Source organism: Bombus vosnesenskii, unplaced genomic scaffold (genome assembly GCF_011952255.1).
Source record: "Bombus vosnesenskii isolate JDL3184/JDL3185 unplaced genomic scaffold, Bvos_JDL3184-5_v1.1 scf7180000013370, whole genome shotgun sequence".
Classification (NCBI taxonomy): domain Eukaryota; kingdom Metazoa; phylum Arthropoda; class Insecta; order Hymenoptera; family Apidae; genus Bombus; species Bombus vosnesenskii.
The window spans coordinates 868016-883808 of record NW_022883003.1 but is presented as its reverse complement, the minus strand read 5'-3'; the positions used below and the strand labels follow the sequence as shown (position 1 = coordinate 883808).

Sequence of the window (15793 nt, the reverse complement as noted above, 5' to 3'; positions counted from 1 at the left end):
CGACGCCGCGCCGGTTAGCAGTCGGAGACCGGAGAAAAATCGATACGTACGTTGGACACGAGTCGTAAAATTCATTTAGGGGAGCGAAAGTACGGCTACAGGCTTGTGGACGTTTAAATAGAATGATATCGGTTTCGACGCGTTTCATGGTGTCTTTACGTGGAAGGAAAGGAGGAACGCGGTTGTTGTCAAAGTTCTTCATCAGAAGGGTCTGTTGCGTGGCGCAGGTTGCGGTCTCCTCGCGGCTCTTCCATCAGCTGAGGGCCACGAGTCTATTGTCAATGTCTGGCCGAATGGTACCTGCGAATCTAGGGCGCTTTCAGCCATGTTTATGCTGTTTCCTGTGCTCTATTTCTTCGGCATATTACCATATAGACTATCGGCCACAAATTTTCAAGCATTTATCCTTTCAATTCAATATTACCTTTATCGTTACAACAGTGCATTTTATATAAAGACAAATAAAATATATATTATGTAAGTATAGTGGAAAGATGAAATTTTTTCTTAACTGACACTTGATTCGAATTTAATTAACACGAATGCAACTCTACCAATTCTCTCCGATCAGCTGAGGATGATACATACTTCGCGAAAGATTACCACACACCAATGCCACAACATAGTCTATCCGAGTTTAAACTCGGCATCAGACGTTGCCGTAATCCCAGGGTTTAATTCAGGAACAGTCGGTTTTCACCAAAGCCAATCCTCCTCTCTTTCTTTCTCTCTCTCTCTCTCTCTCGCTCTCCCTCCCTCTTTCCAGTCCCGCTTTTGAATTCTTCTTTTTCCAAGGGCCGGTAGAATCTGTGCGATTTGCCCGTTCCTTTCGTCGTCCCGCGGGATCCAGCAACCAAACTCGAGACTCGTTCCTCACGGTTCTCCACTCTATAAATACCATACGCTCCTTAGCGCGTCGAGACTGGCGAGCTCCATCGAGAGCCGCCTTCGTGGGCCGTTGCGCTCGGTGCCAAGGTCACGCGGCCCATCGGCCCTCTCCTGTCCTCTCAGTGGCCCCCACACGCTCTGCCACAGGGTTCACCTTCTCTCCTTTATCCAGACGAACCACCTTCAACCCCTTCATTCAGGAAGACACTAGCCGACCGAGTTCTTCGCAGATCTTTTGTCCAGCTTGTTTTCACCTCGCGATCTCTTAACTTCTATATTCTTTCTGTGAGCTGAGAGAAAGACGTGCCTTTATGAAAGATTGTTCATCTGTGAAATGTTCTTTCGGTGGGGTTAGGTTGGCCTTGTTTCTTTTTCTTTCTTTTTTTCTTTTTCTTTATTTTCATTCGGTCGATGGACTTATTCTCTTTCCAGTTGACCGATTTTTCTAAGGCACGCCAAATAATTAAGGAATTAACTTTTGTCATACAGTTTCGAAGGAAGCATCCAACTTGAAAATACTTTTGAGATCTATCCGTTTTACTGGACTGGGAAGAAAGAAAGACGTACCCTGTAGAGAGGGTTTCTCATTCATGAAACATCCTTTCGATGAAAGAACTTTGCTCTTACGTTCTATTCGATTTTTACAAACGAAAATATAGTCTCCGTTCGTCTAACTTCTACCGATCGAATACTTTAATCTGATCGTGGGTTTTTATCATTTGAACGAAAAATCGTAATTAATGGAAAAATTAGTGAAAAATTCTCTTGTATATATGTAAATTCTAGTTATATCTTCTTCTGTTTATATTCCATTTTATTCCAAGTAATTAGGGAATCGACTGTGTATAATTTCGAAGTGTGCCGTTGAATTCTGGTATTCGAAAATATCGTTAACCACGAATACTTATTGTACTGCAAATAAAAAAATCCACTGTGAACAATTTCGAAGTGTATCGTGTAATTTTTGTATTCGACAAATATCGTCGACCTCGAACTCCCACTTAACGAGTTTCAGATAGATTCCGCAACGCGTTTTTGGAGAACGTGTGCCGGCGTATAACGTGTACGAAGGATCATTGCGAAATGTAAAGATCAGAGAAGTTAGAACTGAAAGATTGCTGAAAAATTTCACGGACGGAAGACACGTGTGCGGGAAATAAAACCGATTTAAGACGCGATATATCCTCAGAGGAGATGGTGTTGTGGTATGGCAGACGCGATCCGCGATCTATATGCTCGAGGAACGTACGTAACCGAACCGGTGGCTGGCAGCCAACTGAAAGACTTTGGATATATTTGCGGACTGGATAAACTGCGCGACACGTGACACAATTTCGTTACCCTTGCTGGCGTGTGCTGCTATGTGAACGATCTTTCTCCTCGTACCCGTCCTGTCCTGCTCTAATTTATTATCAGAATTTGGTCATCAGTGTGGGGAAACCATATTGAACAATATATAGAAACGTCGTTAATTAAAGTATCAACACGTTGTGTACATTACATTTTTCAAGTTTCGCTTCAAGTACTCTTGGCAAAATGTTTTTATTAAAATAATGTTTTCGTGCATAGGTTTTTGCTTAGAACTTCGTTTCTCCTGTTTGGAAAATATGACGAGAATAGAAGTAGGATTATTCTGTTTGCATAACTCGCATGAAACGTTACAAGCGTGATTTTCTAAATTTATTACAAATTGTCAATTGTTAAAGAAGACAAACTATCTTTCAATTACAATACAGTTACAGATACATTAAAAAAAAAAAAAAAAAAAGAAATGCCTAAACGAACAGCAGAAGGTTTTAAACGAGGTTTTAAACGTAATTATCGAGCTTCAGAACGATTTTCTGACATCGTTGTGATTCAGTTTACTTCGTCTTCATTTTGGTTTTATGTTCGAGTCAAGGAAAGTGGAAGATTCATGAAATAATTTTGAAAGGAGGCGGAATTGGTCAATTAGCAGGGCGTTAGAGGTGATTTCACGATCGCAAGATAAGAATCGTCACACGTGACACAATTTTATCATCCTTGTGGGACGCGACCGTGTGAGCGCGAGCGCACGCGCGCGAGCGAGCACCCGACAACGTATCGTTCACTACTACGTGCAGCTATGCAAGGAATCGTGCGGTCAGACTCCTTTCCTATTCAGGATTCCCAGAAAACGGGAACGATTCGTGGTATATATGACATAAATTTTAATTAGACGATTCCCTCCATCGTATATTCGAGGTGTGAGCGATACCGACTTCGTGTTTATAAATTGGTCCTTTTTGGTCGAGGAAGCAAGTACGAGACATTACGACACCTGTGTGCATCCACTAGAAATTTACAACAGAACTACCATCGTTTCGCGGGAAATTTGTGCAAAATTCTTTCTATAAAAATAACTAGCTATTGCAGCCTTCGAGCTGCCTAAGCTTCGACCTTCAACCTCTAACCTCCGCTCTCCATCCAAACGTCTAATCTCAAAATCAACCGATCAAAGGATCGTTCTTTCCAAATCCTTTCAAACGTTCAAACTGTTTTACCAATTTACCACGGAAAACTGCTTTGCATAATTTACTCTCTGGATAAAGCAACCTCTCTGACCTGCATTGTCCTGTCCCAAAAGCAGCGGATCGATTTTCCATTCGAGTTTCTGAACAATTTAACAATTCGATTAACGGCGACACACAGTGGGTCCTTGTACAGAGAAGGAGAAAGAGAGGAGAGTAGCACGTTGAATTATCGAGTTCTCCTGGTACCCGACTACCTATAGCAGAGGAATGCATCGGGATGCATCGTATGGTACCGCTCGTGCAGTCGTGAGGGACGCGATCGACCTCTTGCGGAGAGTTGCCTTAACCTTTTGGATTTTTTCTTACTCGTTTCAGCCCGCTGCCTGCCCGGATGCGACGAGCAGCACGGACACTGCAGTCGACCCGACGAGTGCATGTGAGTATACGCATACAATCTACCATTTTTCTTTCTCTGTCTTTTCCCTTCATGATAATGTGTACATGTAGCCAACTTAGTCTTCTTCTTCTTCTTCTTCTTCTTCTTCTTCATCGTCGTCGTCGGTCTTCTTCTTCTTCTTCTTCTTCGTGCGCCTTTTCTTTTTCTTTTTCCTTGCTGATATTACATTCCTGACTCGATACCTGTACGCGTTGTATCATACTCGTGCCGCATTAATAACGACGCGACGCGACGCCTCGATAAACGAGCTTCCCGCGAAAGTCGATCGTTAATGAGTCTAACGCGATCGATGATCCAGCCGTGTTAATTGCCTCACCGTGAGAATATTTTCAGTTCCGTTTTCGAATCCTTTCTCTAATGAATCATCGAAATTCTGCCTACAATCGTTTATTTATAGTCGAATCTTCTCCCCGAATTTCAATTTATTAATTATTTATCATTTACAATTTCTAGATCATTTACTTATTCGGAAGTCGTTACGACACCGTGTACGATTATCTATTGCTATAATCCTTTCGTTTCCTGAATTTCCATTTGCCAATTATATTTCGTTATATCTATCGATTATTTATTAAAGATTAGGGTCCTGCCTAGCAAACAGTAATAGTTATTAACGATCAGCTGCATTTATTGAATTATGAAAACCTTCGCAATCTAATATCGTTTCAAGATTATTGAAAATATCGAATAATGTATACCGAAGTGGATTGCATATCGAATCATCTAAGCAACTATACTATACAGCGATAGTATTTACCTACAAAATATCGGAATTCTCGATTCGTTGTAAATAATTTGAGAAAACTGTTCGCCTTATCCAATCAAGTATTTCCATTAGCATAGCTACCAGTTTCTGCGATTGGGTCGCGCCATTCGATTTTCCCTTGACTCGGGGATTGGTGCGCGATTAGAATATCATCGGCGGAACTCGTTTCCGGGTGTTGCGATTCCCCTCGTTCCTGTTTCACCAGTAATTTCACAGTCAGAGGCGCGTCGTGCACGATGATCGTCGGGGGTCGAAGAGAACGAACAGAAATTCGAAGCAGCCGGCTTGTTTCCGCCGTAACGAGAGAACCGATCTTGCATCCAGCACGAATTTTCTTCTCTCGCGTCCTTTTATTTGATTCTCGTCTTCTTTTGTCGCGTTTACGACACCCTTTACTCTCGTCTATTTCGAAAGTCGCGCGATTGTGTCGTTGAACCTTCTAATTCGACTCGACGAGTGGAAAAAAGAACACGCTGACTAAGGGCAGAGATCGATTCGGGAATTTCTGTATTTGCCGAGAATCCTGCTCTATAAATATGCCGCTGCCTCGAAGAACTCTTTATTGTTCTCGTTGGCGCGCGAATTTTTTCTCGGCTGCAAGAGAAGAATACCTTCTTCTCACCCTCGAGTTTTAAGCCTTAGACGATTCTAGAGACGCGTAGAATGTGAAATTCGATCGCTGTTTTCCCTATCTTTCATTTTGATTCGTTTGGAGAAAGTTTTATGCCCGTTAAAAATTCTAATATCAATGTCAATGGGATAACTCGATTTAACTTCCGTATGTTATTTATCCAATTTTTCTTATCGTTGTGGATCATCGTAGATTATTATTAGCAGTTATCACGAAGCATCGTTGGCTCGCGATCATAGGAACACAACGATTTAGCTGTCGAAAATCACGATACTCGAATTTAGAAGGAACGCAGTTAGAGCAGATGAAGATTCCGCGATAATTCCGATCTGTCTTCGCATGGGACTCGAATCTCGGTGCGACGTTAACCCAAGGTTTAGAGTTAACTCGATCATCTAATTACTGTACGAGACTGGGGTTAATTGTCCCGTTAGCCGCAGTCGTCGGTCCCCGTCGAGTTCCCTGAGAGCACCATCCATGTCTCTCCTCCGCCATTCTCGTCCACTTTCTTTCCCAAGGGGTAATTCTCATAAAGTCGTGGAAAAATAATATTTTCGAAAATAGACGGGGCACTCGTCCAGGTTGTTCGCTGAGACGCGGCTTTTAAAGGTCCCAGACGATCCGGAATTTATGGGCGTACCGTAGACGCGTAAATAAACAACATACCGAGTCGTCTGTAATAAATTGTTCGTTGAATATCGTGCAAAATACTTTGAGACATTGAGGGCTTTGCTGTAACTTCGCTCTGAGACGCGGTGCATCGGTTTTCATGTCCAAGGAAAACCTGTTGCGAAACGAGCATAGAGGTTCTCGACGATTGTAAATTTTTGAATTGCAGTGTAGTTTTATTGGATATGGATACTTTAAAGATAATTCAACTGCATTAATTTTCTCCTAATTATAAGAGACGGGAGTCGATTCTCATAGAGCAACATATCGTAAATGGACTCGAGGATAAGAATATAGAAGCAATGTTACAAGCAGGCTACAGATATTTGTATAAATTTAGATTTCGTGCGAATGCGAAGTGAATATTAGAAGAATGAAATCTAAATGAACATTAGTTTCATCTTCTAAATACTAGAATTAATATCTTGATTCTATAATATATGGTATATTTATTTCTGGAAATTTAGATGACTCGTAAACGCATAAAAACATCCGCAGACTGATCATAAAGTACGCAAGATATTTGTGGCGCCAACGTAGTGATGGATGGTGCAAAAATAGCAACGATCAAACGTTGACAAACGTTTCGAGGAAAGGTTTCGAATAAATAGCAACGTATTACGTGGACAAAGGGTAATCTGTTTTCTGGTTGCGTAACCGTATGCGTGGAAATAGTCGATACGATCGCTAAAAGCAGTTGCCATCTTAAGCCTCGTGGGATGTTGGCCCCATTCGTGATACGTGAAAGAATCGCGGCCCTACGGTGTCCCATTGAAATTTCGGAGTCCATGGCCGGAGCCGTACGTGTTATTGTAACTGAATACCGATGAGGATGCATATCGTGCATCATTTTACGATCTTCCCATCCTTATTTCTTTTAAACGTATCCACCTAATCTTATACCTACATAATATTCGCAATTTCTCCAATTCTTTTTTCACCGAGTACCGAGATACTTCTAAATATCGGTACTCGAATATACCACTATTTTAAATTACCCTTATCGATAGTCTTGAACATTGGTATTTTCGAATACCGGTATTCCCGCACGCTAATATGCCTAAGTACCGGTATTCGTGCGATTCCCGAACTCCACACTTCTCCTCTTTCACTTCACCGTTCCAGCAATTACTCGATTACCTAAACTCCTTGAGTGTCAGTACCCGAAGGTATTCTACCGACTTTCTAACTTTATTCATTTCGTGCATTGTTCTAATTTCGAATACGATAGCACTAGGATCAAGAATATGATCATTTCTCCGTATGGGTACCGCTGAAAGCAGGCTGCGTTTCTTCGCGGTCATTAGAAATCCGTTTCGCGCCCTAGGAAGAAGATTCGTTCGCTAGAGAGGACAGCTCGAAGAATCTCATTGGCTAAGCTCACGCGCGAATATATAAACTTCCATGAATTTGTATATACATATATATTATGTATTTGTGTGTATGTGTGTGTGTGTGTGTGTGGATATATATATATACGTATATATGTACATATACATATATGTACATATGGTGGCACAGTTCGACTCATTCTGTTCTACCTTCTATACTCTGTTCGCGGACCTGCTGCTCGTCTTTCCTTCTTTCTCTCTCGATTACGTTGCTCAGTGTATACATGGGATTTAATGGTATAGTCATGCGACGTCGACTGCTTTGGGGCTATCTCTCTTGTCTCTGTTTCTCTCTACTTCTCGATGTGTATATGTATATATACGTGTGTGTGTGTATGCGTGTATTATATATATATATATTTTCATATATATATATAATATGCATGTATACATGTAAAAAATATATATATTATATATATATATAAATGTAGAAAGAGAGAGAGAGAGAGGCGGATGGGTATTAGTGGGCAGAGCAAGGCGCGCGCACACACAGAGGAGCGTAACCTTTCCTTGACCCGCATACTGAACGGCTGTGCCGAGACTCGAACCGTGGGAACACAACTCGACGACTCGTCTCCCCACTCTCCTTCGAATTCTACCTCCTCTCCTGTCTCTCTTGGCTAAGGTTCTTCCTCCCTTCTCTCGACGGTTCTCTCCTTTTCCTTCTCCTTCCTCAAGCTCTTCGTCTCTCTCTCTCTCTCCCTCTTTCTCTCTTTCTCTCTCTATCTCTCCCTTTCCTCCTGCTCATTCTATTTCTCCTCTTCTCTTTTCATCTTTCTTTCTTCCTTCCTTTCTTTCTTTCTTTCTTTCTTTCTTCCTCTGTTTCTTTCCTCAATGTGAATTTGCGTTAGTATATATTTGTATTAGTGTACATATAAATGCGCAATGAAGGTGTATTTATACGTAATATCGTGTATATATATGTACGCACGTCTCTCTTCATTTCTTCCTGTCTCTTTTTAATGCTTGCTCTTGTTCTATCTTTTCACCAAACGTCTTTGTCCTTTCTACCTCGGTATAACCCCCTTGGACGTAATGGCCGACCACCATATCCTCCTCGTTTCTCTCCCTCCTGTGTCGCGGATCCAGCTCCTCTCTATACTACCTTCCTCCTCGTCGCCTTCTTCTTCTTCATCTCCGCGGCCTTTACCCACCTTCGCGTATCCTCTGTCACGGCGAACTGCCTTTCTTTTTCTGTTCAACCGTTCCGCCCGTTTCTTTTCCTCCCTTTGTCCCTTTTCTTCATCGCGTTTTCTCCTTGCTCTCTTTCCTGGAACTTCTTACCCAAAAACCAACGATCGTGTAAATCTTTGGTCACGATATCTATCGCCAGCTTTTTCTTTTAGTTCGACTCGTGGAACGAAATTCGGAAAGCTACCGCAACGATGATATACATCGTGGGAAGTTCGATTAATTCTATCGGACGTGAGAAATAGACGATGATTTCGTAGCATCTTATTTTTATCACATTCCCTAAAATTACGTCTCCGCGAGGATCGATTAGTATTTAACGATCCAAGTAATTAGAGTCTCCTACTCGTTACACCTCCACTGCTTGCATAAAGTAACACGTGCGTTCGTACAGAATCACCCGGTATAAAGCTCGGTTACCTGGAAACGGGGATTCCTCCTCGTCCCATCTTCTACCTCTTTATTGCGCGTCCTCTATCGCGTTTCATCATTTTTCATACGAGTTTAACGAGGTCTTTGACATTCGTCTTCCACCAAGAATCTCGGAGGATTCTAATCGTCGCCTGTCGGGGGAAATTGTACCAACGGTTGTACCCCGAAAAAGATATGAAAGATAAAGATGTTCGTGTTTCATTAAAAATTCTTCTTGTAACATTTGCAAAAAATGATGTTCTAATTAATTTCGTTCTCACGTTGCTTCATTCTTTAAAAAGTTTCTCCGTTTACATTCATAGTTGAGTTAAAAGGAAAGCTTCCGTTAGCCGTCGCGCGTAGCCGCGGTTACTTTCTCCCCGTGTTCGTCGAACATCGAAGAAAAGCGGCAAACCGATCAACAGAGCTAACGAGCAACATCCTCTCTTGTCTCGGTTACAGATGCCACAACGGTTGGAAGGGAGCGTACTGCGACCAATGCGTGAGATATCCAGGCTGCCTTCACGGTAGCTGCCAGAAACCCTGGGAGTGCCTCTGCGACGAAGGCTGGGGCGGTCTGTTCTGCAACCAGGACCTCAACTACTGCACGAATCACAAGCCCTGCTTGAACGGCGGCACCTGCTTTAACACCTTTAACGGCCAGGGTTTGTACACCTGCTCGTGCGCGCCAGGCTTCAACGGCACTAACTGCGAGAAGCCTCTTTTGGACTGTGACTCGAACCCCTGTCTCAACGGTGGATCATGCTCCATGGACCCGCCCTACGGCAATTCTAGCCTGATCAGAAGCTCCGTAGACTCGTCCTCCTCGTCCTCGTCGTCGTCTTCGTCTTCGTCGTCGTCCACCAGGCAACATTATCGTTGCACCTGTCCACCCGGTTGGCGCGGCCGACACTGCGAGATCAGCTCGAGATCCTGTCGAGATTCTCCCTGCCATCACGGAGCCACCTGCGAGGACGATTCTCTTCACGGATACGTGTGCCGCTGTCCGCCCGGTTACGCTGGCAACGACTGCGAATCCCAGCTCGACCAGTGTTCCCCGAATCCATGTTCGAACGGTGGCACCTGTACAGACCTGGGTAACAGCTTCCGGTGCTCTTGTCCGGCCGGTTTCACCGGCGAACGCTGCGAAACCAACATCGACGACTGCCAAGGCGATCCCTGTCTGAACGGAGGAACCTGCGTGGATCTAGTCAATCAGTTCCGTTGCCAGTGCGTGCCTGGATACGTTGGTCGATTATGTCAAGATAAGGTGGATTATTGTCTGACGAAACCGTGCGCGAATGGTGGCCGGTGCATATCGGGAACGAACGATTATCGGTGCGCGTGTAAACCTGGCTTCACTGGCAAAGACTGTAGCGTCGACGTGGACGAGTGTCGAAGCGCGCCCTGTAGAAACGGTGGCACGTGTTTGAACCGAGTGAACGGGTTCCTCTGCCAATGCCCGGAGGGTTGGCACGGAGACACTTGTTCGGAAGAAGTAGGCAGTGGAACGGCCAATTTGCCGGCTCCTTCGAACACCGCAGCTGCTGTTCCTGCTGTACCACCATCCGGAGCTAGTTACTGGTCGGGAAATCTGTCCAGGCATATCGCGTCCGCGTCCGCGGAGCCACGAGACGCTGGCTTGACCACGGAACACGTAGTGGTGATAGCAACCCTATCAACGGCAGTTCCAGCATTCGTTCTAGTAGCTGCGGTCGCGGTGATGTGTATGAAGAGGCGACAGAAGCGAGAACAGGCAAAAGCTGACGAAGAGGCCAGGCTGCAGAACGAACGAAACGCTGTTCACAGTAGCATGAGCAAAAGAAGCGGTGGTGTAATGGGTGGAGTCGGTGGTGGAGCCGGAGTTGGTTCTACCGGGAGCACCGGGGTTGGTATCGGTAACGTTGGACTGCTAGGAGGCGGTGGCAGCGGGATGATCAGCGGCGGAGGCGGTGGCAGTGTGTGTACCCTGGGTACCGGGGATGCTCACATGATCAAGAACACATGGACGGCGAACAAGAGCGTGAACAACGTCGCGTCTGCCAGACAAGACGACCTCGACTCGTCGTTTCAAACGGACGTCACGCTGGACAGCTCTTGCTCGGGTTACAAGCCAGAACCGGTGCTGCAAGACGGTCGAACGCGGACAACGAAGCAACTGAACACGGAGGCGGCCGCTCACAGGGCGTCCCACCTCTTCCAAAAGGAGAAGGACTGTCTGGGTCTTGGTCTCGGTATAGGCGTCGGTGTCGGCGTGATCGAGACTGCCAAGAGGTCGTCGGTGTTCGCCGGTAACGCGACGACGGACAGCTGTTGCGCGGCGGAGGCGGCATTGCTCAAGAGGCCGACGACCATCACGGAAGGGGGCAGTGGTCCACCGGGTAGTGGCGGCGGTGGCGGTGCCGAGACCGGTTGTGGAGTGTACGTTATAGACGATCACTATAGACACGACACGTCGCTAGCGGCGACACTCGCGACGGAAGTGTAGTTATTCTTCTTCTTAAACGAGTGTTTAACTGTTATTCTAGTAGTATAGAGAAACAGAGCCACGGTCGAACGAGATGACGAGATGGACTCTTGTATAATTCGTAAACGAACTTTTTCCCTTCTTCCGTAATGACCGGTAATAAGCTGTGCATGCCCCCGCGTGCGACTCACACGCGACAAATCAAGAACTCTTGTAAGAACTCTTGTTTTCTCTCTGTGTTTTTCACGTTCGTTTGGCGTTGCACTCTGTTGTACGCGCGCAACCACCGACCGACGCGACAGAGGAACCACGCGTGCGATATCCCTTTGTGCATGTACACGTACGCACGAGAACCACCACGAATGTTACACAGTCATCAGCGTGTGGTGCACCGTGCTTGGCTCTCCGTTATGGGCCAGCGGGTGAACGAGCGCGCGTTTCTTCGTGATTCCTTTGTTTCTCTCCCTCCTGTTGCGCAGGACGTCGCGCGTGAGAACGTTCCACCGGACTTTGCCACGACGACGACGATGATGATGATAATGATGATGATGATGGCGATGATGATGACTATGACGACAACGATGACGATGGCGATGACGATGACGGCGACACTGGCTCGCGGTAGCCGTAGCGATAGCCACTATGCTATTGTTGCTGTTACTGCTGTTGCCGTTATTGTTCTCGATGGCAGAAAAGAAAGAAGTTGACTCGCGCGCAGACGTTCCGCCAGATGATCACGCGGGACGATCCTCGTCGACGTTGATGATGACGAGGAGACTGTCCTTTAACAAAAAGAAACGGAAGATGACGAAGAAGAAGACGATGAAGACAAAGAGGAGGAGACTTCAGCGAGAAGAGTTCGACAACAGGGGGACGAAATGAAATATACATATATATATGAAAATATATATATATACAATGAAATGCTGTGGAGGCGGACGATGGCGAATATCGTCGTCCGACTCGTCCTTAGGTATTAATATTATATATATATCATGTTTGAAGCGAAAACTTTGTACAGAACTAATTTATTATTATTGTTATTTACTATTATTACTATTTGCTATTATTATTATTATTATTATTAATATTATTATTCTAATTATTATTATTAATATTATTCTATCGTATCACATTATCATTGTTCCGATAGTTCTCCATTACTTCTTCTATTTTTCTCCCTCTCTCTCTCTCTCTCACACACACACACACACACACACACACTCACTCTCTCTCCCTCTCTCTCTCACTCTCTCACACACACAATCTCTCTTTTCTCTGTTCTTTTTCGAATCGCGTGACTGAAGACTTTTCCCTCTCTCTTTCCTTCGTGGCTAACGAGAGGCGCGTTCGCGAGGATACTTACTTTTGCGTGTACACAATTGCGCGTGTATTGTGTATGTATGCGATTCTACGTGTGCGTTTCGTATATGTGTGCGCGACCGATAGCGACATAGCGTGCATGCATCGAGAGTATGTCTGTTTTGGTACGTGTGTGCGCGCGTGTGTGCGTGCTTCTTTCGTATATGTAGTATGTATATATATGTAAATATACATGTATATGTATGTGTGTCCATCTGTTCGCTTGCGAGCAAGCTGTGAGAGAGTACGAAGCAGAGTAACGACCAGAGAGAGGAGAGCGTTTGTATGTACCGTGCGTATATAGTTACGAGCGAGAAAGTTTACGACGAATCAGAATTCAAACGATGTTGCCCCTTCGTGAGATTTTTTTATTTTTTTTTCTCCGATTTCTTTCCTCTCTTTTTTTTAGACTTTCGGATAACGCTTTTTTTTTGGTCGACAAGCGATCGATATCGGTTCCTCTATTCCTTTTGTCATTTGCTAATTTCATAAGAAAAGATCGTATTTCTTCTGGGACGGTGCCACGTGGATCTTGAAACGAGGCTTTCGAGGGTACAGCTTCGGGATCGCAGAGTCCTTGGTAATCGCGTAAAATAGCAATGTACAGTAAACGTTGGAACAAACTCATCGTCCGGCAATCTGGGATATCCTGTTTCTCGCGGCAAGCCTGGCTTGCCGGATGATCGAGCGCTGAAATTTATGAATTAGCCGTTTCCATATCGAACCATCCGTTTGTACCATCGCATCGGTAACAGAAACGTCAAAGAGGCGAGAAATCGAAAGAATTCGAATTTCGTCTCTTTGGGGCAGAAACGCGCGTTACCCGATCCGGAAGTCGTGAAAATTCCATGAACGGAGCCCTCCACTTGCCTCGTCCGAACGACGAGCACCGTCCCCGATCGTGGAATGTGACTAAAATCAAAATTCACGCACGAAACCAGCCATATGATCGAATAGCGAACTTTCGAACCGTGTTTTTTGTATTAAAAAGAGGAAACTTTACAACAAAAAAAGAATAAAGAAGGGAAGAGGAAAGCTTATGGAGAAAATTCGCTATCGGAGAATGTTTGAAAAGTTAGTTTTTATAAATTGAATAAAGTAATTGAAATGATTAGAATCGTTAAATTGAACTTTAGACGATGTTTCAAGGAATCTGGTAACTTTCTAGGGACATTCGACCATCGGCTTTCCTTCGTCCAACTTTTAAAACCTTTTCGTATCTGCGTGCGCCTCCGATGATGTGGCACATCACACAACGGTAAAATATTACTCGCGATATGTATAAATACAGATAAATAAAATGGATAAATAAATGAATATATAAATATATAGATAGAAGAAGAAATATATAGAAAGTATATATATATAAAAGTATATATATGTAAATGAAAAACCGGCGTCGTCGTCAACGGAGTGCGGACGACGAGACGGGTTATGTTTTCGAGATCGAAGTCAGCGAGCAATCGATAGCGGTTCAAAGAAATTCGATAAATCGACTCTTTTCAGATAGGATTCGAATTATTTTTCGGTTGAAGTTTATAAAATCTATAATCGTTCGATTAAAATCTTTATCATACCTTCATTGAATAGACAAAAAATTAGCTTTTTTATAATTACTTTGAAAAATTTCTCGCCCACTTCGACCGCGGAAACGCGAACAAATGACGATTATGTGTTGTTATCGCACGGTTGATGATAATTATTTATTTATATGGATGATGAAGCTGCTGAACAAACGATGATGAATATGATGATGAAGGATGCTGCTGATATAATGATAATAACGATGATTGACACGCTACGACGCTACTTGTCCGATACGATCAATTAACGCCGGTGGTGATAATAATGCTGATAGTGATGATCACGATAATAATGTAGAAACGTACGATGACGATGTAACGAACAAAGATTCGATAATGTTCCTGTTAATAAATAATAATGATAATTAAATAAACGAAACAACTTACCACAACACTAAGTCAGGTCACGTATTTCTTTTTCTTTTTTTTTTTGGGTCTCGCTCGTGAGCAAGGAGTATAGAATTTAAAAACAAAATATATATATATATATATATACATATACGTATATAAGAAAATTTACAGAAAAAAAGATAATGGAGAACAAAATAGTGGACGGAGCGCATATTAAAAATTGTATAAAAAGAAGGAAAGAATAGAGAACGCGGAAGATGAGAAAAAAAAAACAAATAAATAAAGAAAAACAAAGTGTGCGCGCCGGCACACAGCGTCGACGACGTGGATTCGGATCGATTAAGCGGCGATTAATCGATCGTTCGTTCACCGGTCGACCGGCGACGACGCTGGCCGGCATTCGTCGACCCATAATTAAACGAGAAGCACGTACGTATAAACGATTATATTATATGGAATACAATGTGTAATAAAGCTGTTGTCATTTTTTGTACTTATACTTCTTTCGACTGGATTTTTGATTTTTCGACGATTTTTTTCCGCGGCTTCGCGTCGAATTACCGCCTTGCTTCCTCCTTGTCTCCTTATCCACGCTTTTCTGTCCTCTCGTTAAAATCCTATCAAAGCGGCCCGATTTTATCCTTTCTTCGTATCGTAGATACCTCAGTTTTCGGGCATTGCGAGTTCTTAGTTTTTCCTCTCTCCACTTGTTCGCTTAAGATCAAAGTAAAACGAAGTACTTTTGTTTTTCTTGCCCCTCGTTCGATTGGATGTATTCGTATGTTTAGGAGAAGAGAAGCAACGCGTATACATTTAGGGTATACGATGTAAAGAGATTCCTAACTTGTTCGTAATTCTCTGTCAACTGTATAAAAAGAAGTTACGTTATCTATACACAGAGATGTATATACACGGAGATTTATTTGCGGAGATCTATTATGTATATTTGTAGGAGAAAATTGTACAATTGATCACGGTCACGATTTTGCGATTATTATTACTATTTTTATTCTTATTATTAATTATTAATTACTGTGTTACGATTATCGCCAACGTGTACATAGGGAAAACGAATTGTCAATACGATGATGCCACGCGAGTGACAGCGAACGATTAATAATGATTCATTAAAAC

At 43.5% G+C, this 15793-nt stretch overlaps 1 protein-coding gene across 1 annotated transcript in view; it reads left to right on the top strand.

The window, feature by feature from the left end:
* Window positions 1–15152, top strand: part of LOC117237323 (neurogenic locus protein delta-like) — a 48451-nt gene extending 33299 nt beyond the window's left edge. Inside the window, exons 5-6 of the mRNA XM_033501152.1 lie at window positions 3756–3816; window positions 9359–15152. Coding sequence (XP_033357043.1) covers window positions 3756–3816; window positions 9359–11384 — 2087 coding nt within the window. The 3' untranslated portion in view covers window positions 11385–15152. The remainder of the gene's footprint in view (window positions 1–3755; window positions 3817–9358) is intronic.
* The last annotated feature ends 641 nt before the right edge of the window (window positions 15153–15793 follow it).